Genomic DNA, 21,655 nt, shown 5'->3' on the forward strand with positions numbered 1-21,655 from the left:
CTTGGTGATTAGGTACAGCCTTGATGTCAATCTAGCAAGAATCTCAGGACTGCCAGAGGACTCTGTGCTTAGTCTGTATTTTCCCAGCAAAGTAGCAATGACTTAGAGAAGATGGAAAAAACATTACTTGCAGATGTCAAAATATGCAGGTAGCAAAAAGAGAGAAGAATTGCTAATATGTTAGGTAGGAGGTTCCAGACTCAAACAGCTGTCAACAGAATAGATCTGCCAAAGCGAACAAGAACAGCACTTTATAAGAATAGATGTAGTCGTTAGGTTTAAACGAAACACACATACTTTGCAGTTATACAACCAAAGAGATTAGGAACATCTTAAAACAACACGTGGGGGTGGGGGTAGGGGCAAAAGAAGAAGAAAGGGTTTTTATGGACCAGAAGTGCAGTTGTGTCGAGGACATCATGTTGTGTAATTCTCCCAAAGGGGAGTGTAGTCATAGACATGTTCCTTGAATGTGAAGGATCTAGACTTAGGAAATTGTCCTGTATTCTGTGGACACAAGGACATCCACAGTGGCACCATAAAGCCAGATCTGGAGCTCACATTTTGAGACGAATATTGTCAGTGTAGTCAGCACCTACTGGAGGGTGACTGGGGTTTGGAAGGATCCAGAACAGATGAAGGAATTGGAATTGTCACCAAAGAAGATAAGAAATGAGGACACAACAATTATTTTAAAACATTTTATGAGTTGTTACCTGGAAAAGGAATTACATTTTAGAAGTTTGAAAGTTAAGATAGGATCAAGGGGTAGAAATTACAGAAGGAATATTTTAACTTATTATCAGATGAATTTTCTAAAAATGAGAGCTGTTCTCCAGGGGAGCCAGCTGCTGAGTGATGTGAGGGAGCTTCCTCTTGCTGGAGGTGCTGGGTAACTGAGAGATGACTCTTCATGTATGGTGCTATCCAGGGATTCTTACACAGTGTGGGAGGATGGATGGACAAACTGTAGGAAGGCTTGTGAGTCTCAGAGTCTATAACTCTATAAAAAATGTTTTAATAGATTTATTGATAACATTTTTGTGCAAGTATGGGAAGATGACTTGATCTTATTTGAGCTGGATGCAAGCATTAAATACTTTATTTGGGTTGGGTGTATATCAACCGCATAAAGCAAAAACAATCTTGCCAAAGGCCCCATGCAGTGCATCAGCTCTGGCTAGGCTAACTAGAATTGCCAAGAGGATTCATAATAAAATCTCTCTATGGTAAAAAGTAGGGACTGTGAAATTGAGGTTCCAGGCTATAGGGACATCATTCTTGTTCATCTTTCTTCTCATTTGCTATTGGCTCCTACCTGGTGACCTCAGAGTCAAATTCTGCTCAGATAGTATAAAAAGATCTGCATGATATGCTTGTACTTGAAAAAATGTCTACATGTATCTTAGAAAGTGAAATGAAAATGTTAGTTGCTCAGTAGTGTCTGATTCTGTGACTCTGTGGACCGTAGCCCGCAAGGCTCCTCTGTCCATGGAATTCTGCAGGCAAGAATACTTGAGTGGGTTGCCATTTCCTCCCTTAGGGGATTTTAATTCACTCATATGATCATTCGCTCATTAATAAATATCAAGTGCCTGCTTTATGTCAGGCACTCTGCTAAGAACTGGGAATGCAAAAGTAAATTGGCTGAATGTAGTCCTCATCCCTTGAGATACATACAGTCTAGTAGAGAAAACAGGCATGAAGGTGAAAAATATCTGCAGCATCACTAGTGCTGTAATAGAGATGTGCTAAATGGATAGGGCTCTGCAGGCTACTTTTGCCCCTCTGGTCTTCCCACTTAGTTATTCCTGTGTTCTAAAAGGCTGTTAAAAAACATAATGAAAAAATTAAAGACTGACTATCTTGATAAAAATCATTATCCCAATGGGATGACTTAGGAAACAACAACTAATTTTTGCATCTTAAGTAACTGGTTTCTTAGTATTTTCCCACCTCTTCAGACTCTGGAGTCTGATTCTGAGCATCTTTAAACCTGGAGGGCAGGGTCAGCAGCAAGAATGGCTAATGCATCCTGTCTAACTCAGTGCTGAGCACTGATCTGGATACTTTTGTATGATCAGTCATGTAGCCCTTACAGCTACCCCAGGAGGTGGGCATCCTTGTTATCTCCATGTAACAGATCAGATATAACTGATGTTTAGGTAGGTTAAACGGGTTAAATAAAAATAGCCCATGGGTACCCCAAAGCAAGTGTAAATTAGGGGTTTGAACCCAGTAGTTTGGCCCTAGTAGACAAGCTATTTATAATACCATGCCATGTTGCTCCTCTGACCAATGCTGTTGTATTAATAGGTTTTTCAAATATCAGATCACAAAAGGCTTTTCCTAGAGAAAGAGTAAGAGATGCTAATCATGATGATGACTTTGTGCTCCATGCTGTACTGAAGAACCTTAAGTCCGTTCTCCCAGTTGGGCCTCACCAAACCCACAAGGGGAATTTTATTGTCTATTTTGCAGATGAGAAAACAAGGTTTAGCAAGTTTAAGAAAATTACTCATGTTTACCTAACTAGTAAATCCTTCAGTATATGAATATCGTTAGGTAAAAAGATCAAATTAGTCATTGTACCCAGTAGTAAACAGACATTTGCTTCAGGAAAATGTTGGGTTGGCCAAAAAAGTTCATTTGGGTTCTTCTAGAAAAACCCAAACAAACTTTTTTGGCCAACCCAATAAAAAGGTATATGTTGAAAGAGGAAGTGTTTAATATTTTCCAGTGAGTGGGGGCTAAAGGATAAGAAGATAGCTTTCTGTTATTTGAGTATCACGATGTCTTTAGTTCCACAGTTTGAGTGAGACAGTATCTCAGACTTTATTTGCCCTTTACTGAACTTAGGGTGTTTGATGTACCCAATATCCTGTACCAGAGTAAATAGACAGTCTCTACTTCAAAGACAGACACCTTAAACTTTGAATGACCTTTCTCAGCATCCATAGCTCTGTGATTTGGATGTTTCTTCTTCCCTGATTAACAATTTACAAATTATTTATTGTTGTTTACATATTTGACTTACTAATCTTATTTGATTACTAGAATAGTAAAACTAATGTTTTGAACAGAGGGTTCTTTCAAACTATGATGTAATGTGACTTAAATGTGTTTGATTAACCCAAATATAGCTTCCCTGTTGGCTCAGATGGTAAGGAATCCACCTGCAAGGCAGGAGAACCAGTTGGGAAGATCCCCTGGAGGAGGGCATGGCAACCCACTCCAGTATTGCTGCCTGGAGAATCCCCATGGACAGAGGAGCCTGACAGGCTACAGTCCATGGGGTTGCAAAGAGTTGGACACGACTGAGCCACTAAGCACACAACCCAAATGTGGAAACACATGGACTGTAAGATAAGCCTCAGACTCCTCTGTTCTAGATTATAATAAATCAGCTCACATGAGAAGAGGAGTCCTTGGCCTCCCAGTACCTATGATAACGTGGTTTATAACATGGGGGAAGAACGCCCTGGGAGCCCTACCATTTTGCTGCTATTATTGCACCAAGGGACAGTGCCTCATCTCAAAGGTATTTGGTATATTTACACGTCATGTGTGTGGTCAGTGGGTTAGGAGCATTTCAGTGGGCTAGGACCTTTCCCGCTCCCTTGAAAATTGAGTAACTACTAAACATCCAGCCCCCACCCCCCATCAGGAGTCAGGAATCCAAGGTGAATATGGCAGCATCTCTGCCCTTCAGGTGCTCTCAATCCAGCTGGCCAGATGAAGGGATAATCCACCAACAGTGTCTGATTCGATGATACACGTGTGGAGAGCCTATGGGAACATGGGATGGGGATCATTTGACCCAGCCTGGGAGGAGTGTCCGGGGAGAGCTGCACACAGGAGGAAAAAAAGGAATCAGCTTCGAAAGAGTAAGAAGAACCCAAGGCCGTAAAATTAGCACACAGAAGAATGTGCGTGAAGCATGGTGCCAAAACTGGCTTCCCTCCTTCCTTCCTCCCTCTGGCCTACCCTTAACCTTAACTAGAATGCCATCATATTTATTTGGATTGAGGAAATAAAATTACCAAGGCGTTTGGATACTCAATACCTGGCAAATCCAGTTACCATCAGAGGTTGCTTTTTGCACAGAATCAGAACAAAAGCGATATCCCAGCCATGAAAAAGGCTGACATTGACCAAGAACTTTCTCCCTTGAAATTGTATATGGTCATTCTAGACATCCCTGGCTCTGATGACATTCTTTCTTCTGAGATGTTATTGCCTTCAGTCAGATTTCAGGAAAGCTGTTGCAGGTCTGAGGACTATAATATCTCTTTAGGACTTAACTGAAAGAACAACCTCTTTCCTCTCGTTTCCAGGTTCTTATAGAATGTTTTATTGGCATCTCCTTGTACTACTTGCAGTGTCCATTGTTGCTTTCACTCTTATCTGTTACATGTATTCTATTTATGTCCTCCAACCTTACTTTGCTTTCTTCTCCTTTCATCCTCACTGTATGCTTAACTACATACTTCCTTATATTCCTTCTGTCAGGCTTTGGAAGTTTGTTCAATGCAAACTAAGAATGTATTTCCAAATTATGGTTTTTTTTCTCTTTTTCTGACTACATAGTATGTTCACTGGGGTATTAACCAGATTGTGTTTTACCAGTAATTTTCTTTTTCTTAAATATGAACCTGACTGAAAACGGCTTTTATTAAGTTCTTGTAAGCCTATACAGTTCACCGTTATCAAACTACATACCACAGGAGTCTACAGAGTATATTCAAATGGAAGATTTTTCCTTTCCTGTGGGAAGATCCCTAAGTGGGATGTAAGCAGATTTGGTCGTCACACTTTAAGACCTGGGTTTGTCCAGCACTTTGTACATTTACTCTGAGCATGAGACTCTCTTGGGACATTGGTTAAACATTCAGATTCTGTCCAATTGGGATAATTTGCAATTAGTAAATGAGTTAACCAACCAGTCAACAAATAAACAAGATAATTGCAGAGAGTGACACAAGGAAATCCAACAGAATAATATTTTAGGAAATGACTGGGCTGGGTGCTACTTTATATGGCACAAAGTAAGTGCTCTCCAAAGGGTACACTTGGAGCTTAACTCTGAGAAGGAGCCAGTGAAATCAGGAACTGGGAAAGAGCTTGTATGTCTCACTTTATTTACCTGTGCCCTGGGTGGTTAGCACTATTGTTGGCATCTCTTATGGCTCAGTGAATTTTTGTTAGATAATGCATGCAGTCTTGAGATAGCAGTGCTTATACCCAGATTCTGAACAATGGAATCAAATAAATGCTGTTTAAGTCTGCAGGGGTCTCTAAGTCAGGTTTAGAACATTTAGAACCTGAATGTTTAACAAATGTCCCAAGGGAGTCTCATGCTCAGGGTAAATGTGCAAAGTGCTGGGCAGACCTGGGTCTTAAAGTTTGATGACCAAATCTGCTTACATCCCACTTAGGGATCTTTCCACAGGAAAGCAAAAATCTTCAATTTGAATATACTGTGTAATCTCCTGTGGTATGTAGTTTGATAACGGTGAACTGTATAGGCTTACAGGAACTTAATGTGGGGTTCTTATCACAAGTAGGATACAAGCAGAATTCCTGAAGAAATAGAGAAAATGAAGAAAAGTGGATAAAGGAGAGCATCTGGGATGAATAGGACATGGTTGGGGGTGGGAGGAGGATGGCAGTAGAGCAGCTAAGGAGTTGAGGGGGAAAAAAAACTAGAAAAGAAGGCCATCTTTGCACCCCTGGCATCACTGTACTGCTGTCTACCAGGGAAGCCCCTAAAGAAAATTAGAAAAGAAGGCCATCTTTGCACCTCTGTCATCCCTATACTGCTAGTTAATAGGTTGATTAGTAATTATTGCCATCTTCTTGGGATTTGAGCAGTGTGCTCTGACTAGCATTGCTTTCTATTTTGCAAAGTAAACCAAAAAAAAAAAATCTTTGGGAAACAAAGATGGTGTCACATTATGGTGGTGGTTTAGTCACTAAAGCAAATTATGGTAAATACCAATTCCAGCTAGCTTAGGACAAGTTAGATATGATCAGAAGCAGTAGGTAGAAAATATTTCGACAGAATCTGAATGGCACTCAGATTCATGTATCTGCCAAGTTAAAACTATACATTTGTCACTTGGATTTATTTTTACCCACTTGGTCGCAGAAAGCATAACAAATGCAAAATGAGTTATTGGAGAAGCTAGCTACTTAAGAATTAGCAGAATGTATTTACAACAGACTCTCTCCACATCGGTGTGTGGAGAAGGAAGCTGTAGGTGAAACCCAGAATTTTCCAATGTAAGAGCCAGAAGGAAACTTACAGGTCATTCTAATCCAACTCCTTTAATATACAGAGGAAGAACCTGGCGGGGAGAGACACAGAATGACCTTTTTCAAAGCATACTCTAGTCCAGGGTCTGGATTTGAATCAGGATCCCTTACTTCTTTATTTAACAAGCGTCTGTTAAGTACCTATTGTGGGTACCATGCATGGCCAAGCACTGGGTATCACAAGCTGAAGAAGATACAAACAGGATCTCCCCTGAGGATGTCATTCTAGCAGGGCAGCCAAAATAGGATAGAGTGTAATAAAGTGTGTGTGTGTGTGTGTGTGTGTGTGTGTGTGTGTGTGTGTGTGTGTGTGTGTGTATGCACGCAGGTGTGAAGGTACAATAGCAACTGAAGCTCTCTACTAGATGTGTTTATAAACTGAGAAAGCACAGCAGGGGAAGTATCTGACCCCAACTGGGCAGTCAGAATGAACATTTTTGGAGTGTTTTCTGTGTTAGACACTTTCCTCCCATTATCTCTTTAAATCTCACAAAAATCCTGTCCGGTCAGTATCTTTCATGCTCATTCCATAGCTAAGAAGAGGAGGGAGGCTCAGGAAAATGAACTGATGTTCCTGTGGGCATAAACCAGGATTTCAGCTCTGGGACTGCTTGATCTTAAGCCCTTTTTACTGTAATAGGGATAAGTGGACTCATCTCAAGGGCAAATTCCAGCTGATTGCTAGAGGCTGAGCACTGTACTGTGAAGGATTCCGGCAGTATCTAGGTTCAGAAGCACCTGGTGTGATGGGTTAATGATGGCAGCCATTGGGCTTCCCAGATAGCGCTAGCGGTAAAGAACCCACCTGCCAGTGCAGAAGACATAAGAAATGTGAGTTTGATCCCTGTGTTGTGAAGATCCCCTGGAGGAGGCCATGGCAACCCACTCCAGTATTCTTTCCTAGAGGATTCCATGGACAGAGGAGCTTGGCGGGCTACAGTCCATAGAGTTGCAATGAGTCTGGACATGACTGAAGTGACTTAGCACTCATGGGTATAGAATGGAAAGGGTAGCCCTGACTCAGGACTTTGTACTTCCTGAGCTATACCATGCTCTCACTGTTCTAGGCCCAACTCTGAGTCACATCTTCCAGCTCCTACCACGTTCTGTTCCCTTACTCTAAGCTCAGGATAGTATTTTGTGCCATTGAGATGTCTAGACTCTTGTCTCCTAATCAAGTCAGCTCCCCTGTACAGTGTCCCATGCTGTGTGTGTGTGTGTGTGTGTGTGTGTGTGTCTGTGCATGCAGTCAGTCATGGCCAACTCTTTGTGACCCCATGGACTGTAGCCCATCAGGTTCCTCTGTCCATGGAATTTTCCAGGCAAGAATACTGGAGTGGGTTGCCATTTCCTCCTCCTGGGGATCTTCTCAAACCAGGGATCAAACTCGTGTTTCTTGTATCTCCTTCATTGGCAGTAACTCTTTTCAAAATTTTCAGCCCTATCAAAGATATCCCTTTTGCAATGTCCCACAACCTTGCTGTGTGCTAATGGCAGCTTATGTGTTATGTAAATTATTACATGCCTACAGTTTTGTATGTTTGTATGTATAGGTAAGGTATAATGGCAGGCCTTCCTAATTCAAAGGAGCGACTCCAGCAGAAAGAAGTTCAGATCTTGGGGCGGGCTAGCTGGGATGTGTCAGGGTTTAAGATTACACCAGGCAAACAGCTGCTGCCAGTACACACTGTTGACCTCACACCTTTTCTTAGATGCTGGAGAGCCCTTGTTATAGTAGTTACAGAGGTGCTGAGGTATGCAGGCCCCTGCATATGATGCTTAAAGCGGAATCTGGAGGTGGAGATGGTGTTCTCTTACTGTTGCAGTTTATAATTTTCAGCTGTCTCCCTGAGTTAGACACTAGAATTAGGTTTAGGCTGTGGTTCTAGCTGGTATGCCTCTGCTTTAAATTTTATCTCCTAACCCCTTGGCACCAAAGAATTGCAATTTTCCAAAGCTGGCCACAAATTTGAAACAAGTGTCTAAAACCAGTTGTTAGAGTCAAAAGACCCAGCAGTAGTAACAATCGTGTTAAATGAATCATTTGTGGAATGCTTAACTGCTCATCATCTGTTTGAAGTGTCTCAGTGCTTTCTTGTTTTCTGCAGTAAAAATAAGTCAGGTTTACTAAAGGTATATATTTTCATTCCTTTCACATATGTGACAATCTATTTTCTGAATTATTGGAATTCTAAAACACTGGGTAAACGAGTATGAATTTGAATGCAAACCACATCTGGAGGTGTTACTTTGAAATTATTAAATAAATTCCTTAGTGTCATAAGAGCATTTTCACTTGAATATTCCATTAACATGTAACTTACGCATTGTGATACTTCTAACCAAGAACATCTACTGATTTAAAAATTTTTACTTTTAAAATTCTTTTCAAATAAGAGAGCTTCCTGTGGATGAGGCTCCCAACCTGATTTTTATGTAGAGTTGTAATTTTCTATTTCAGTAAATCAGACACTCTTGTGGCTTAGTAGGTTAGCATTATTGCTAGTACCCTGCTGTTTTTTTCCTGGACTAAAAACAAAGAATAACAGAGTGAACATATCTAAAATGTATCCTCTTATTTGATGAAATGAGTAGCCCATGTGCCAAAGTGAAACTATTCTGTGTGAGTGATTTATTGTTATGGATGTTTTATTTGTGTGCCACTGACATGTGAAGATTTCTTTTTAATTGTATGTGTGAATTTTTAAACAGATGAAAATAAGGCTAACTAGACAGATTAGAAAACTATGAGTACTAAAGAACAGAATTAAAAAAAAAACTTGAGGGAGATCCGAATCCTCTACATATCTTGTCTGTCACCCAGACCCCAAGAACTATCTTAAATACATTCCAGTGAGGGGCCTTTCTCCCAGATGGACTGGTATTCTTCTTTCCTATAATGTATATCTCTTCTTTCCTGTAATGCAGTGATGAGGTATTAACCAGAGTATTGTTTGAGATATTTTGAAACTTTCCAAATAAGGTAGGTGGTGGTTGTAGATTATTTCAAGATAATATTGACTAGAGAATTGGAAAGATCTTTGATTTCACTTGCCACCAGTATTTTCAGTTGTAATTTTATTTTCAAAAGTGTTAAACATTCCTTAATTTGATGTTTCTGATTACCTTAAATTGCAGTCATTAGATATCATTTCAGTATTTAATTGAATATTCGAGTATCTGATTCACTATGCTTTAGAAAGTTACATGAAACTCATGACACTAGTTTCTTAGTATAGCACTGAAACTAGTTGAATTACTGGAGGAAGGCTCATTTGTAGTCTAATTGGACTGTTAGTGAGTCTCTTATTAAACAGGTACTGAAAGAAAGGAGAACATCATTAAAATAAAAAAATAATTGCAAGAGCTTCCCTGGTAATCCAGTGGTTAGGAATCTTCCTTCCAGTGCAGGGGACATAGGTGTGATCCCTGGTTGGGGAACTAAGGTCTCACGTGCCAGCGAGGTAAGCCTGCGAGCTGATGAAGACCCAGTGCAGCCATAAAAAAATAAACAAATGCTTCTCATCAACATAACTGACCTGTCATGTGGCACTAGAAGGAAGTTATATTCATTATCCAAATGTAATCACCTGGAAGCCATTCACTCTTAGTAGCTGGCACATGACATGCAGTTGCCTAGTATTTATTAATGAAAGAACATACAGCTTCAATTCCACCTACTGCTGATGACTCCCAAGTCAACATTATTCTGACCCATGTTTCTGGCTGCTTTCTCCTCCTCTATACCTGGAGGAGCCACAGATAGTCCGAGTTCCCATTGCCTAAAACTGAACCACCAACTCTTCCTTCTAAACCCGTCCTTCCTCTCTCTCCCACTTGGTTATCAGAATCACATGCTGCCCAAGCACCCTAGATTCTTTCCTTTCCCTCACTTCCTAGATCTAGTTATTTATACATCAAATCATACAGGTTTTTCTTCTTACCACCTCCTAACCTGGTTACATCTCTCCATCTCCATCGCCAGTGTTTTTTCAAATCTTTAGACTTTTCACCTGAATTTCAGCTGGTCTTCAGGGGTGTCTCCCTGCCAAATCAGTGGTTCTTATACTTTACAATACTAAAGCATTTCCCAGGGAGCTGGTTAAAACTGGAAATGGCCAGATCATACCTTCATCAGGTTCTCATTTGGTAGGTATGGATGGGACCCAGAAATCTGAATTTCAGGCCAGCAGCCCAGGTGATTCTGATGCATACTACCATTCCATCCTGAGCACTCAGATACAGCTTTGCTCTAAAATATAAGACTTATCCATGCTACTGATTAAAAATATTCGAAGAACTACCAATTCTACAGCAGTGGTTTTCAAACTGTGGTCAGTGAGGTTCCCAGGGGTTCCTCAAGGGTTCCTCAATGTGTGTATGTGTAAGGCATGGTAGTAGGGGACACATTGTAGGGTGAAGGGTAAATTCTCTATGAAGATCCTTATTCAACTGCCCCCACCCCATCTCTTTCTTTAGTCACAGCAGCTCTCACTTTGAAGTTTAACAAGAGATTTCCTTTGGGAAGTAACCCTCTACATTTGAAAAAAAAATGAAATAATGAAGTAGATTTCAATTAAAAAGAAAATCAGAACCTCACAGTAAGAAATAATGTACATTTTCTATCATGACCCAAAACATACAAATATTTTTCTGTGTAACTGAAACAAGTTTCATGAAACATACCCTTACTGTATTTGATATGTCCTGATGTTTTTCTGTTCTATTTTATTTTTTAGAAAATTGCTGGTTTCAGCCTATTAAATGATTTCACAGGCCACTGATGAGTTGCAACTGAGCCAGAAAAACCTCAGCTCTAACCTTTCTCAATAGGTTTTCTTTATGAACCGTGGAACATAGAAATATTGTCTTAATCCTCCCATGATGGTCTATGACTCATACCATTCTAGGTGCTTGGAAGAGAGGTTAATTCAGTGCTAATATAGTGCATACCTGAGGGCATTCAGACTTAATTCTCCTGATGAACTCCTGATTGAAAAGTGCTTATGGGGTATGATTTACACAATAAATCCAAACTCTTGAGAACTTCCCACAGGGCCCTTCCAGGTCTTACCCAAGTTCATCTCTCAAACTTCATCTTACTTCCCTAGTCACCTTCCTGGAGTAAAACCATCCAAACCTGTTTGGAATTCCCCAAGTGTATCACACTATTGCTCACCCCTGCACAGTCATTCTTGACCTTCAGTACTCTGCTCAACTGAGTATCATTTCACCTGACACCTTCCTTGACAGTAGTCAGAGCCATCCCATCCTGGTTCCCTGCCTGTCAGTGCCTGAAGGGCAGGGCATTATACTGCTTGCATCAGAAATGCCAGCGCTTATTCATTACCTGGCCCTGTGGTTGTTAATAAACTTGTTACATTCAATGGACATGTCTTCTCTGCTACTTGAGTATGGGGCTCTATACTTCATTCTGAGGATACAGACAGGTATGAGGCACAGCCTGCATGCTTGGGAAGTTTATAATAGACCTGAGCAATGGGGCCTATGTATTAAAAACTACTTCAGTATTGCACAACGCTCAAGAATTTGCATGGAGGAATCAGACTGGGGTTCAAATTCTGACTCTTCTATTCATTGGCTTCTGACTAAACCATTGAGCCATTCTGAAGTTCAGATTCATCAAGTATGAGACTGAAAATAAGAGAAGCAACCTCACAGGGCCATGAGATTTAAACAATGGGTGTACGTAAAGCTCTAAGCACACTGCCTGGCCCAGAGGTCTTGGGAGATGTTAGAGTAGAACTAAGCAGGTAATACGCCCAGTACCACGTGGATGTTGTAGGTGGGAAGTATCACAAGAATTGAGAGAAGAGAATGGTCACTGTGGGTTGGACAAATGGGAGAGGTCCAGTGGAAGAGGCGGAATAGGAGCTAAGCTTGGAATGAAAAATAGACCTTAGATTAGGAGCCAGGAAGTCATTCTTGGCAGGGTGAACCAGAGAGCTAAGGCCAGTGGAAGATGGTAAATGCCTTGCCTGTAGACTAGTTTCCCTGATTGTGTTCATATATTTCATTTATGCATAAGATCTGTTCAAACATTTTTCCAAGTAGAAGCTGAAGGTATTGATCTAAAGGTGATTTTTTTTTTGTTTTGAAGAATTTTGCCCCCTTTCTCTTTTCCATGTCTTTTGGCCAAATCTATATAGAGTCTACAATTTTACTGACAAGGTCAGCTTGATGAAACCATATTTGTCAGCATACAGAAGTGATTTGTGAAATTGGTCATGCATTGTAATCACCCAGGAAACTTTTTCTACAGATTTCCCCGTCCGACCACAGAGAGTCTGGCCGTTGGGTCTGATATAGGACCAGAGGATATGCATTAGTAAAAACCCTTGGGAATTGATGGACAACCAGCTTTGGGAATTGCTATCTTGGAGAATTTGTCTTAATCAGTTTTTAGCCATACTGTCTGATAACGGTGTCTGGGAAACCAACAAGTCGAATTTCTTTGGATTGCGTGGGGAGTTGAAACTCACAGTTTGTAGATAGCAGTTTTCTACTTGGAAAACAGTTCAGAAGCCACTTAACCCTCTCTCTCTCATTTGGGGAAAATCCCTTCCCTTTGTACATCTCAGGACCATCTGGGCAAAGAAAATACTCAGGCTAAGGGAGGCTCTCTATCTGCTGGACAACAAATCCCTCTCCAAAATAGCTCTATTTTCTTAAAAAAAAAAAATTATGTTCAAATTCTGCTTTTTGATACTTTTCCATTTGGTTCAGGGTGACCTTCAAGGTAAGTTGTACTTCTTTTTATGTAATGACCCTTCAGGTATTTAGGAACAGTTAACATAATCTTGTTTTCCTTTGCCTTTTCTTCTCCAAGAAAAATGTACCTGATTTCTTCCATTTCCCAGATAGATAGCTTTAGATCTCCTCCTGTTTGTTAATGCCTAACTTAGGGGAAAAAAAAAAAATCCGGTCTTGACATATGTCTCTTGGTAAGCCTTGCTTATTCCTAGCTGTTTGTTCTGAGCATTGAGTTTAAATACTCAAAAAACACTCATCTTAGTTTTTTCTTCTAGAATTTATTGGAAATTCATAAGGGGCTGACTGATATATATTTGCTAGAATGCGCCATCTGGCCCTCTTTTAAGAACTGGGGCAGTTGCCCATTTGTATGTTTCTGACATCTCCCACATTCTTCAAGAATTCTCCAAGAGGACAGATTCCCAAGGCCAGAACCATTCCTGGCATTTTCTTCTCCTTTTAAATATTTTGGGGGGACCTGATATCTGCTGCTGCTGACACACAGTAAAAAAACCCCTAACAAATGAACCGTTACGATAAGCTGTGCCTCCACTCTGTGGTGTGTTTAGAAGGAGAGCCTGGCCGCTGGGTGGAGGAGTCACGGAACTGTGGCTTCCCAGGGTCCCTGCTCAGAGCGTAATCGTCACCTCAAATGGCACCACTGAAGCACCATCTCTGGTTCAGCAGCCCAGTGTGTTTGGGCTGTTCTGTCAGAGCCTTGCCTTTTGTTGTTCTTGGAAACAGTGTAATGAAAAGGTCAGCAGATTTTTTTTGCTCTTCATACCCTGATGGCCAGCCTATATTTTTGCTGAAATTCTCTCTCCTTTCCTCCCTCCCCTTCCCCTTCTTTCTTTCCTTCTTCATCTTTCTTCCTTCTTTCCTTCTTTCCTTCCTTCACCAGAAAATCTTTCTGTTAGCAAACCAAAGAATGACGTAGTTGTGATATATGCAGCTTTAGAGTTAGATATGACATTCTATGAACAGGACTTTAAAGGCCAAAAGTACTCTCTCCCCTTCCCCATCACTTATTCTAGAAATAAGATCCTTTGCACTCACTTCTGAGCCTAGCACGTGAACAGGAGCACAGGCTGTGGGGCCAGGCTGCCTGAGTTCAAATCCTGGCCCTTCCACTTATCAGCTGCATGGCTTTGAGCAGATTACCAACTTATCCGTGATTCATTTTTCTCAGATTTAAAATGAGGGTACTGTGACTCAGATGGTAAAGAATCTCCCTGCAACGAGGGAGACCTGGATTGGATCCCTGGCTTGGGAGGATGCCCTGGAGGAGTGCATGGCAGCCCACTCCAGTATTCTTGCCTGGAGAATCCCCATGAACAGAGGACCCTGGTGGGCTACAGTCCGTGGGGTCGCAAAGAGTCGGACACGACTGAGTGACTAAGCACAGCACACAGCACAGTGTGTGTATGTGTATATATACATATATATGTATATATAAATAAAATAGTACCTATTTCCAAAGGTTGCTATGAGAATTAATCGGTTAATTCATATAAAATGGTTACAACAGTGCCTGGTATATAATCATTGCTTGAAGAAAAGTGTTTCAGTGTTGATTGAATGAAATATTTTATGAAGTTCAATGCAAAAGAAAAATGTGTATGAATTACCACATTATGACAAACAGATCTGAAGATTTATTTAGAATGTTAAGGTCCCCTGATTAATCCAAACTAGAGTTTTATGCTGAGGAAAAAAGCTTTAATAAATTTTAAAAATTCCATTTTAAAAACAGTCTTTAGAAAAACATATTGGCAATTTACTTCTATCCCTTTTTTGATGTGTGTGTATGAAATAGATCATTCAAACAAAATTATATGATACGTGTACAGTTTAAAGAATAATACTTAAAGAATTTAAAAAATTAAAACACCTGTGTACTTACTACCCAATGTAATAGATCATTAGCAATGTCTTTAGAACCTCCTTTGTACCCTATCCTGGTGGACCCCTCTCTCCTCTAGAAGTAACCATATCATAAATCTCATGTTAATCATCTTGCTTTTCTTCATGGGTTTTACCACATATGGTTGTAATGCTAGACATCAAATTATTTCAACTGACTTTTTTAACTATACAGTTAACATTGATTTTGATTATTAGGATACCATTGACCCTTGAACAAAAGGTGTTTGAATTGAGCAGGTTCATTTATGTGAAGATTTTTTTCAGGAAATACATTCTACAATACTACATGATCTGATCTGAGGTTGTGTCTACAGATGTGGAATCATAGATGCAAGGGCCAAACGTAGTTATATATGGATTTTCAACTGTGCAGGGGTCAGCGCCCCTAACCCCCATGTTTTTCAAGGGTCAACATATTTGGATTCATTTCCAGTACCTTATTTTTTTCTTTATCCCACTTTTCTATGTTTGCCACCTTTCTTTTGTATTGATACCTTTTTTTCCTTTGCTTGCATCCTTCCCCTTCCATTAGTTTGGAAGTTATATACACTATTAAAGTTTGACAAGGGGGAGGCTAAGTGGTAAAGAATCTGCCTATCAGTGCAGGAGACACAAGTTCAATCGCTGATCCAGGAAGATCCTACATGCTGTGGAGCAACTAAGCCCATGTGCCACAGCTACTGAGTCTGTGCTCTAGGGCGCAGGAGCCCAAACTGCAGAAGCCCTTTTGTCCTAGAGCCTGTGCTGCACAAGAGAAGCCGCCACAATGAGAAACCCAAGCACCACAACTAGAGAGTAGCCACCACTCACTGCAACTAAAGCCCTCACAGCAACAAACATCTAGCACAGTAAAAAATAAAAAATAAGTAAAAATTAAAAACCTTTGATATGTATATTTAACTAGGTATGAAGTTTACTAATATTTCCTCCTCCTACCCATTAACACAAAGCCCTTGGAAACTCCCTCTGGAATTTCTTTGGAATTCTGCAGTTTCACACAGAAAGGACACGTCAGATCAAAGTTGGTAGCTGCAGCTTTTGATGTCTGCTTTGTTTAGTTCTTCCCTGTTGACAATACAGTAATCCTGTCTCAGAAACAGCAGAGAGAGCAGAAGTGTTATTGTTCTAGGAAATACAGACCATTGGAGCTAGATGGGGCCTTTTTCAAACTTTCTGACTAATCCTAACAGTCAGAAATATCTTACTTTATGCCCAATGCACACATAAATATAGTATATAAATCTGAAACAAAAATCACATGAAACAGTATTTCCCTTGGTCTGTGTAATATACTCTGAGCTGTTTCATTCTATTGCATTTCTATTCTTTCATTAAACAAACAAACAAAAAAAAAAACTTTTCCAAACTCATTAATTTGATTGCATACCCACTGAGGTGCCCCAGCTCACAGACTGAAAAACCCACAGCTTGCCACAGATCCTCAATTTACAGTTTAGGAAGATGAAGCCCAAACTGATAACCTGGATCTCCCAGAGTTGTACAGTGAGTGAAGAATTTGGACCCAAATCTCTGATCTTTTAACTCCAAGGTCACTTCTTTCTTCACATATGTCAGCCAACCCCAAAATAAGAGGATGGAGAAAAAAAGGAGCCACTGGAGAGGTGTAGTTATGAAATGGGAAATGAACCCCCCTGAGAACTCTGGCACATCTTCTTTTGTCAGATCTCTCTGACAAAGCATCTCATGATAACCGCTGATGAGTGAACCTAGCGCGGTGTTAGACTCCACTTTTCATTACCTCTGACCTTCCCAATTACCTTGTAAGTCAAGATCATTATCTTTATTAAATGAGGGAATGAAGAAGGCTCAGAGAGGTGATTTGCCTTATTAGTAGCTCAGTAAGGTGAGGAGCTGGGCCTAGCTGTCTGACCCCAGAACTCATGGAGTTTCACGGCCTCGCGTTGTCTCTTTATAATTCTTGACTTGACTTGCTTATCATTTATATCTCTCAGAACAAAGATAAAGCACTAAGAGGAATACTGTCCAGGTCTGAATCTAACCAAGAGGAGTAACTAGTTAGTGATACAATTCACAGACTTGCTTGTTCATTCTCTCTCCCCCATTAGCTCCCAGAGCTCATGGTCCTCACCTCATTCACCTTCTAGCACAGTTCTTGGCACATTGAAAGCTCACAGTGACTATTTGTTGAATGCATAAGTAAGGGCATTAAGAATTGATAAGGACTTTTGGAGAAAGAAACCACACCCCAAGATGGAGGGAGGTCCCATAGAGGCCAAGTGCGCAGCCTGTGAAGGAAAATTGCCTAGGTTCAAAATTTCAGTGTCACTTACAAGCTGTTTTCTCATAAGCAAGTTACTGAATTTCTCTTGTACCTCAGTTTCCTGAGGATGATAATGATGTCTGCTTTCATAGTGTGGTTCTGTGAGTTAATAAAGGGAAGCATTCATGTGTTAGCTGTCGTTGTTATCTGATGTTATGCTGACTAAGTAGGGAAATAATGAACCTGTGTCTTGTATCTCAGGAAGAATATATCAGAAAGTTTTGAAGTAAGCTAAATATGGTCAGATGGATACTCAGAAGAGAACTTCCTTCATGTGCAGTTGGTGCTAAAATTATGCTAAATAAATGTGCTAATAAAAGCACATCTCTATCTCCTCCTGAAAGAGAAAGACTTATTTCTGACAAAAATATCTCAACTTAGAGCAATTAGTTAAGCAGATGGCCTGTGAATGTCAAAAAGAATTTCGTGCTTACTCAGCTTAAACGTGGTTTTGTTAATATAGTTTTTGAGCAAGTGACTTGATTAAAAGACTAGGAGACACCTATGTATGCAGTGCATCTTATTTAGGACCGCACTTGGAAAGTCTGAGTTGGAGAACAGCAGAGTGCAGGGTTCCCCACATACACTATGTGTGTGAGGCTTCCCCCACACAGACTCTGGAATTGGGCCTCAATTTTCTCACCTGCAGAATGTGGATAATGACTGCACAGCTTTCTAGTGTGATTCGGAGAACACATGGAAATAAGGTCTCTGTTGTGCTCAATATGTAAGAGATAAGTGTAAGCCTCTAATTAAGGTACCTGGGTAAGCAGATGGGAAGGTGAAATGGCATGTGGTTTATAGTCTGTTTGCTTCTAACAAGCCCAGGTCTCAAATGCTTAGAGGAAGTCTGGAAGTTTGCTTTGCAGTTGTCAAAACAAATCCTCAAAGTCCCTTGATGCCACTGATGGAAGACAGGTCAAGAAGAAACCTAAATAATTAACCTGACGTCTGAGTGCCTGTTGCTTCCCCTCTCTCTCCCTCCAGGGGCCTTCGTCGTGTGCTGGACGCCCGGCCTGGTGGTTCTGCTGCTCGACGGCCTGAACTGCACGCGCTGCAACGTGCAGCACGTGAAAAGGTGGTTCCTGCTGCTGGCGCTGCTCAACTCCGTCATGAACCCCATCATCTACTCCTACAAGGATGAGGACATGTACAGCACCATGAAGAGGATGCTCTGCTGCTTCTCGCAAGAGAAGAACGCAGAGAGGCGGCCCTCCCGCCTCCCCTCCATGGTCCTCAGCCGGAGCGACACAGGAGGCAGCCAGTATATGGAGGATAACAACCGAGGCCCCGTCTGCAACAAGAGCAGCTCGTAGGCTGCGACGCCCCTCCGCCCACCCCGGCCTCCTAGGGGAGAAGTGTTCGAAATGGTTACCTGTCTCCAGCGAAGCCCGCGTACAGTGTTATTTGAGCTCTGAATGAATCATTGGGAAGTTTGTTTTAAAAATTGTTTTACGTCAAGTAAAAGCATGGGCAGAAGAGAGAGGACGTCTGCATTTAGAGAGAATGCACAGAAAGACGGACGGCAGCACAATGGAGTCCCATCTGAGGCCCCGTGACCCTCTCGGAGCACCACCCACCAGGCCGTGCGTTCCGGTCTCTGCCGCCATCTTGTAGGCATTCTCTCTTGTTTTCAAACGATGTTGTTAAAGGGCTTAGGCCAAAATAAATAAAAACGTTACTTGAGCCACTATCCGTAGCTGCTTGGAAAGCATATGTAGTTCTTTCTGCATGCATTTTAAATTTTTCAAAAATGCTTCAGCAGTGATGTTTTTCTCCTCAAACAAACCATGGCCAGTAGCTAGGTGTTCAATAGGAATCTCAAAGTAACACATCAGTCAGGGCTCCAGATTAATTAACTTGATCTTTAACTGAAAGGACAGTCTGAGGAAAAAAAGATTTACTTTAATAACAAAAAAGGTAAACATTAAAAGCTCTACTTGCAGCGAAAAAAGAAGCCTTGATGTAGTCCTCTCAGTGTGCACGCTTGTGTATACACACTTGCATATTGACACACTTCAAATTTGTATTGAAAGACATCACAGATAGTGATGGTGAAATTAATTCACTGACCACCTAGACTTTTCAGTCTAGGACTGATAGCTGTAGAAATGACCTCTTAGGCTCTAATAGCAAGGGGCGATTCATTTGAAAACAGACATTCAGCAGGGTGAAAAGTATATTAGCATGTGGGCTGAGTTCCTTACATGTAGGATCCAATATGAGCTCAATTGAGTCTGTCTATCCAGTTCCCTCCATACCCTGGTAACTTGTCAGATTTAATATATAGAGTAATTTTCACATCTCTTATTTTACCTACAATTATTGACATATTTCCAGTACTTGTTTTACTTACGGACTGCATTTTGATCTGGGTTCTATTTAAAATTTTTCTCCTTCCAAGACCTAAGTAAGTAACATTAAGGCAAGTCAGTAAGAAAAGCTTTATGCATGTAGGCTACTGGCCAGAGTTTTCTATGTAAAGCATGTAGATTATATTCTGATTTTAACATAATAATAACTTCAAAGCAGATATTATAGTATTTATGTAGTTTGCAAAAGAAGTTTACATTTTTTTTGCTATTATGATATAACATTTTTGTGCAAGAACTACTTGTAATAAAAGGATTTGAGAAGTCATGCTTTTAGAAATAATGACCTAAAATAGAGAGTAGTATTATTTGAAGGTCTAGATTTCACAAACTGTGTAGTAAGTGGGTCTATCTGAAGTTTATACCAAAGCTACCTATAAAATAAAATAAAAAACAGAATCTGTTTTCTCTCGTTGGAGGTGTATTATTACTTTGTGTATTTTCTAAGTAAAAATATAGTTTATGGTAACTATAGCTCTCATTTCTATTACAGAAGAAAAATCAGATTTGCTTTGAAGTACATATTCTCAGTGTTTTATGTAAGCATTTTGAATCTACAGCTGGGCAAGGGGTGGAGAATTGAAATTGAAAACCAGTCCCTGAATAGCTACTAAGGGACCTTTAAAGGTTTTATTTTGAGGAAAGCACCATTTTTAGTACCCTTCAGCAGAGTGTCATGTTCAGAATGGTGTCTGGAGGGGATCCAAGTGTGGAAACTCAGGGTGGAAATAGATAGCTTTTGTTTTTATGCACACACATATTTCAGCGCTGGTCCAAGAGTAGAGGAGTCATGTATATTTGCAGATGACAAGTGCCAGCCATCTCAGGGCTCACCAGGAACACAGAAAGCCATCTCTTAGTTGGAAAAATATAAAGAAAGAATGCTTCTATTCAAATCCTAGGACCTCCAAGTTTATCTGCAAGTCGTTGAGATGATAGTTCTAAACATCTGACCTAACCTTTTCAGATGGGCCTTTGACTTAAAGCAGGGCCTACACCCAAGCCAAACAAGATTCATTTTCTCCTTAGATTCGTAGCACTGCCCAAGGTGTTCTGCTAAATATGTATTGATGAGAGAATTTAGTTCTTCATGAAGACTGTCTCTTGGAAAGAAAGAAGTTTTTTGGAAATAAATTAAAATTTCTTGGTGAAAATGTTTTTAAGTGAGTGGTAGACTTGTGTAAGCCTCGAACAAAACTCTAATTCCCTTCACAGTCAGTCAGCACTGTGATGCTTTTTATAAATATTTGCAATCAAAGTTTGGAAACCTCAATGCCTCTGCTTCACTGGCACCCTGAGCCCATGTTTGGATGGCCCAGGATCAGGGATTTGGGGAGCTCAGCAGCAGCAGCAGCAGCAGCAGGCAGAACGGGGGGGGGGGGGGGGAGGGTACAAGAGAAGTTGGGGGGGGTAGTACAGCTCTGTTCATCTGCTGGGGCTGCCCCACATAGATGACAAGGCATGCGATGCTCTGTGTTCCTAGGCTAATTGCAGGAGATCAAGAGTATTTTGTTTTTATTAGCTCATTGAACCCCGAATCATTCTGTGAGTGGGAGTGGAGGCAATCAGAATGCTTGACCCTCAAACTGATTGACTAGGCATAATGCAGGGAAGCCCTGTGATGACACTCATGAAATTGACTTAGAGACAGACTCAAGCCCTGTTAGAACCTGGAGTGAAAATAACCAAAGTGTTATTCTACACAATGATGCATCTCACTGCATACTAACAAGTATTTAAAACACACACATATCTGACTTATGGGATGCTTACCAGAGAATTCTATGCTCTTGGTGGGTCGCTAAATGTGAGATTAAATTGGAAACTCCTAGGGCTCCTTTTAACATTGCACATTGTCTTTCAAGCATAGGGGCTGGGGTTAGAATCACTTAAAGGCATGAAGGAGCTTTAGGAGAAGCTGCATTTTGTGAGAATTGTTCCCCTGAACACATCACATAATTTA

The 21,655-nt window shown here is 40.7% G+C and overlaps 1 protein-coding gene and 1 long non-coding RNA gene across 4 annotated transcripts in view; one reads left to right on the forward strand and one right to left on the reverse strand.

Moving 5' to 3' along the window:
- LPAR3 (lysophosphatidic acid receptor 3) overlaps positions 1–20,104 on the forward strand; it is an 81,242-nt gene extending 61,138 nt beyond the window's left edge. For all 3 annotated transcript variants that reach the window (XM_081490064.1, XM_081490062.1, XM_081490061.1), the window contains one exon: positions 18,308–20,104. In XM_081490064.1, the coding sequence (XP_081346190.1) occupies positions 18,308–18,636 (329 nt within the window). In that variant the 3' untranslated portion in view covers positions 18,637–20,104. The remainder of the gene's footprint in view (positions 1–18,307) is intronic.
- LOC145506141 (uncharacterized) lies at positions 15,898–18,868 on the reverse strand. The gene is made up of 3 exons (XR_014053571.1): positions 18,696–18,868; positions 18,265–18,452; positions 15,898–16,083 (listed from the first exon to the last, which is right to left on the reverse strand). It is a non-coding gene; the product is annotated as an uncharacterized LOC145506141 (long non-coding RNA).
- Positions 20,105–21,655: the final 1,551 nt, after the last annotated feature.

The sequence above is a fragment of the Giraffa tippelskirchi genome, chromosome 5 (assembly GCF_054371585.1).
Source record: "Giraffa tippelskirchi isolate mGirTip1 chromosome 5, T2T-mGirTip1v1.2.pri, whole genome shotgun sequence".
Lineage (NCBI taxonomy): Eukaryota > Metazoa > Chordata > Mammalia > Artiodactyla > Giraffidae > Giraffa > Giraffa tippelskirchi.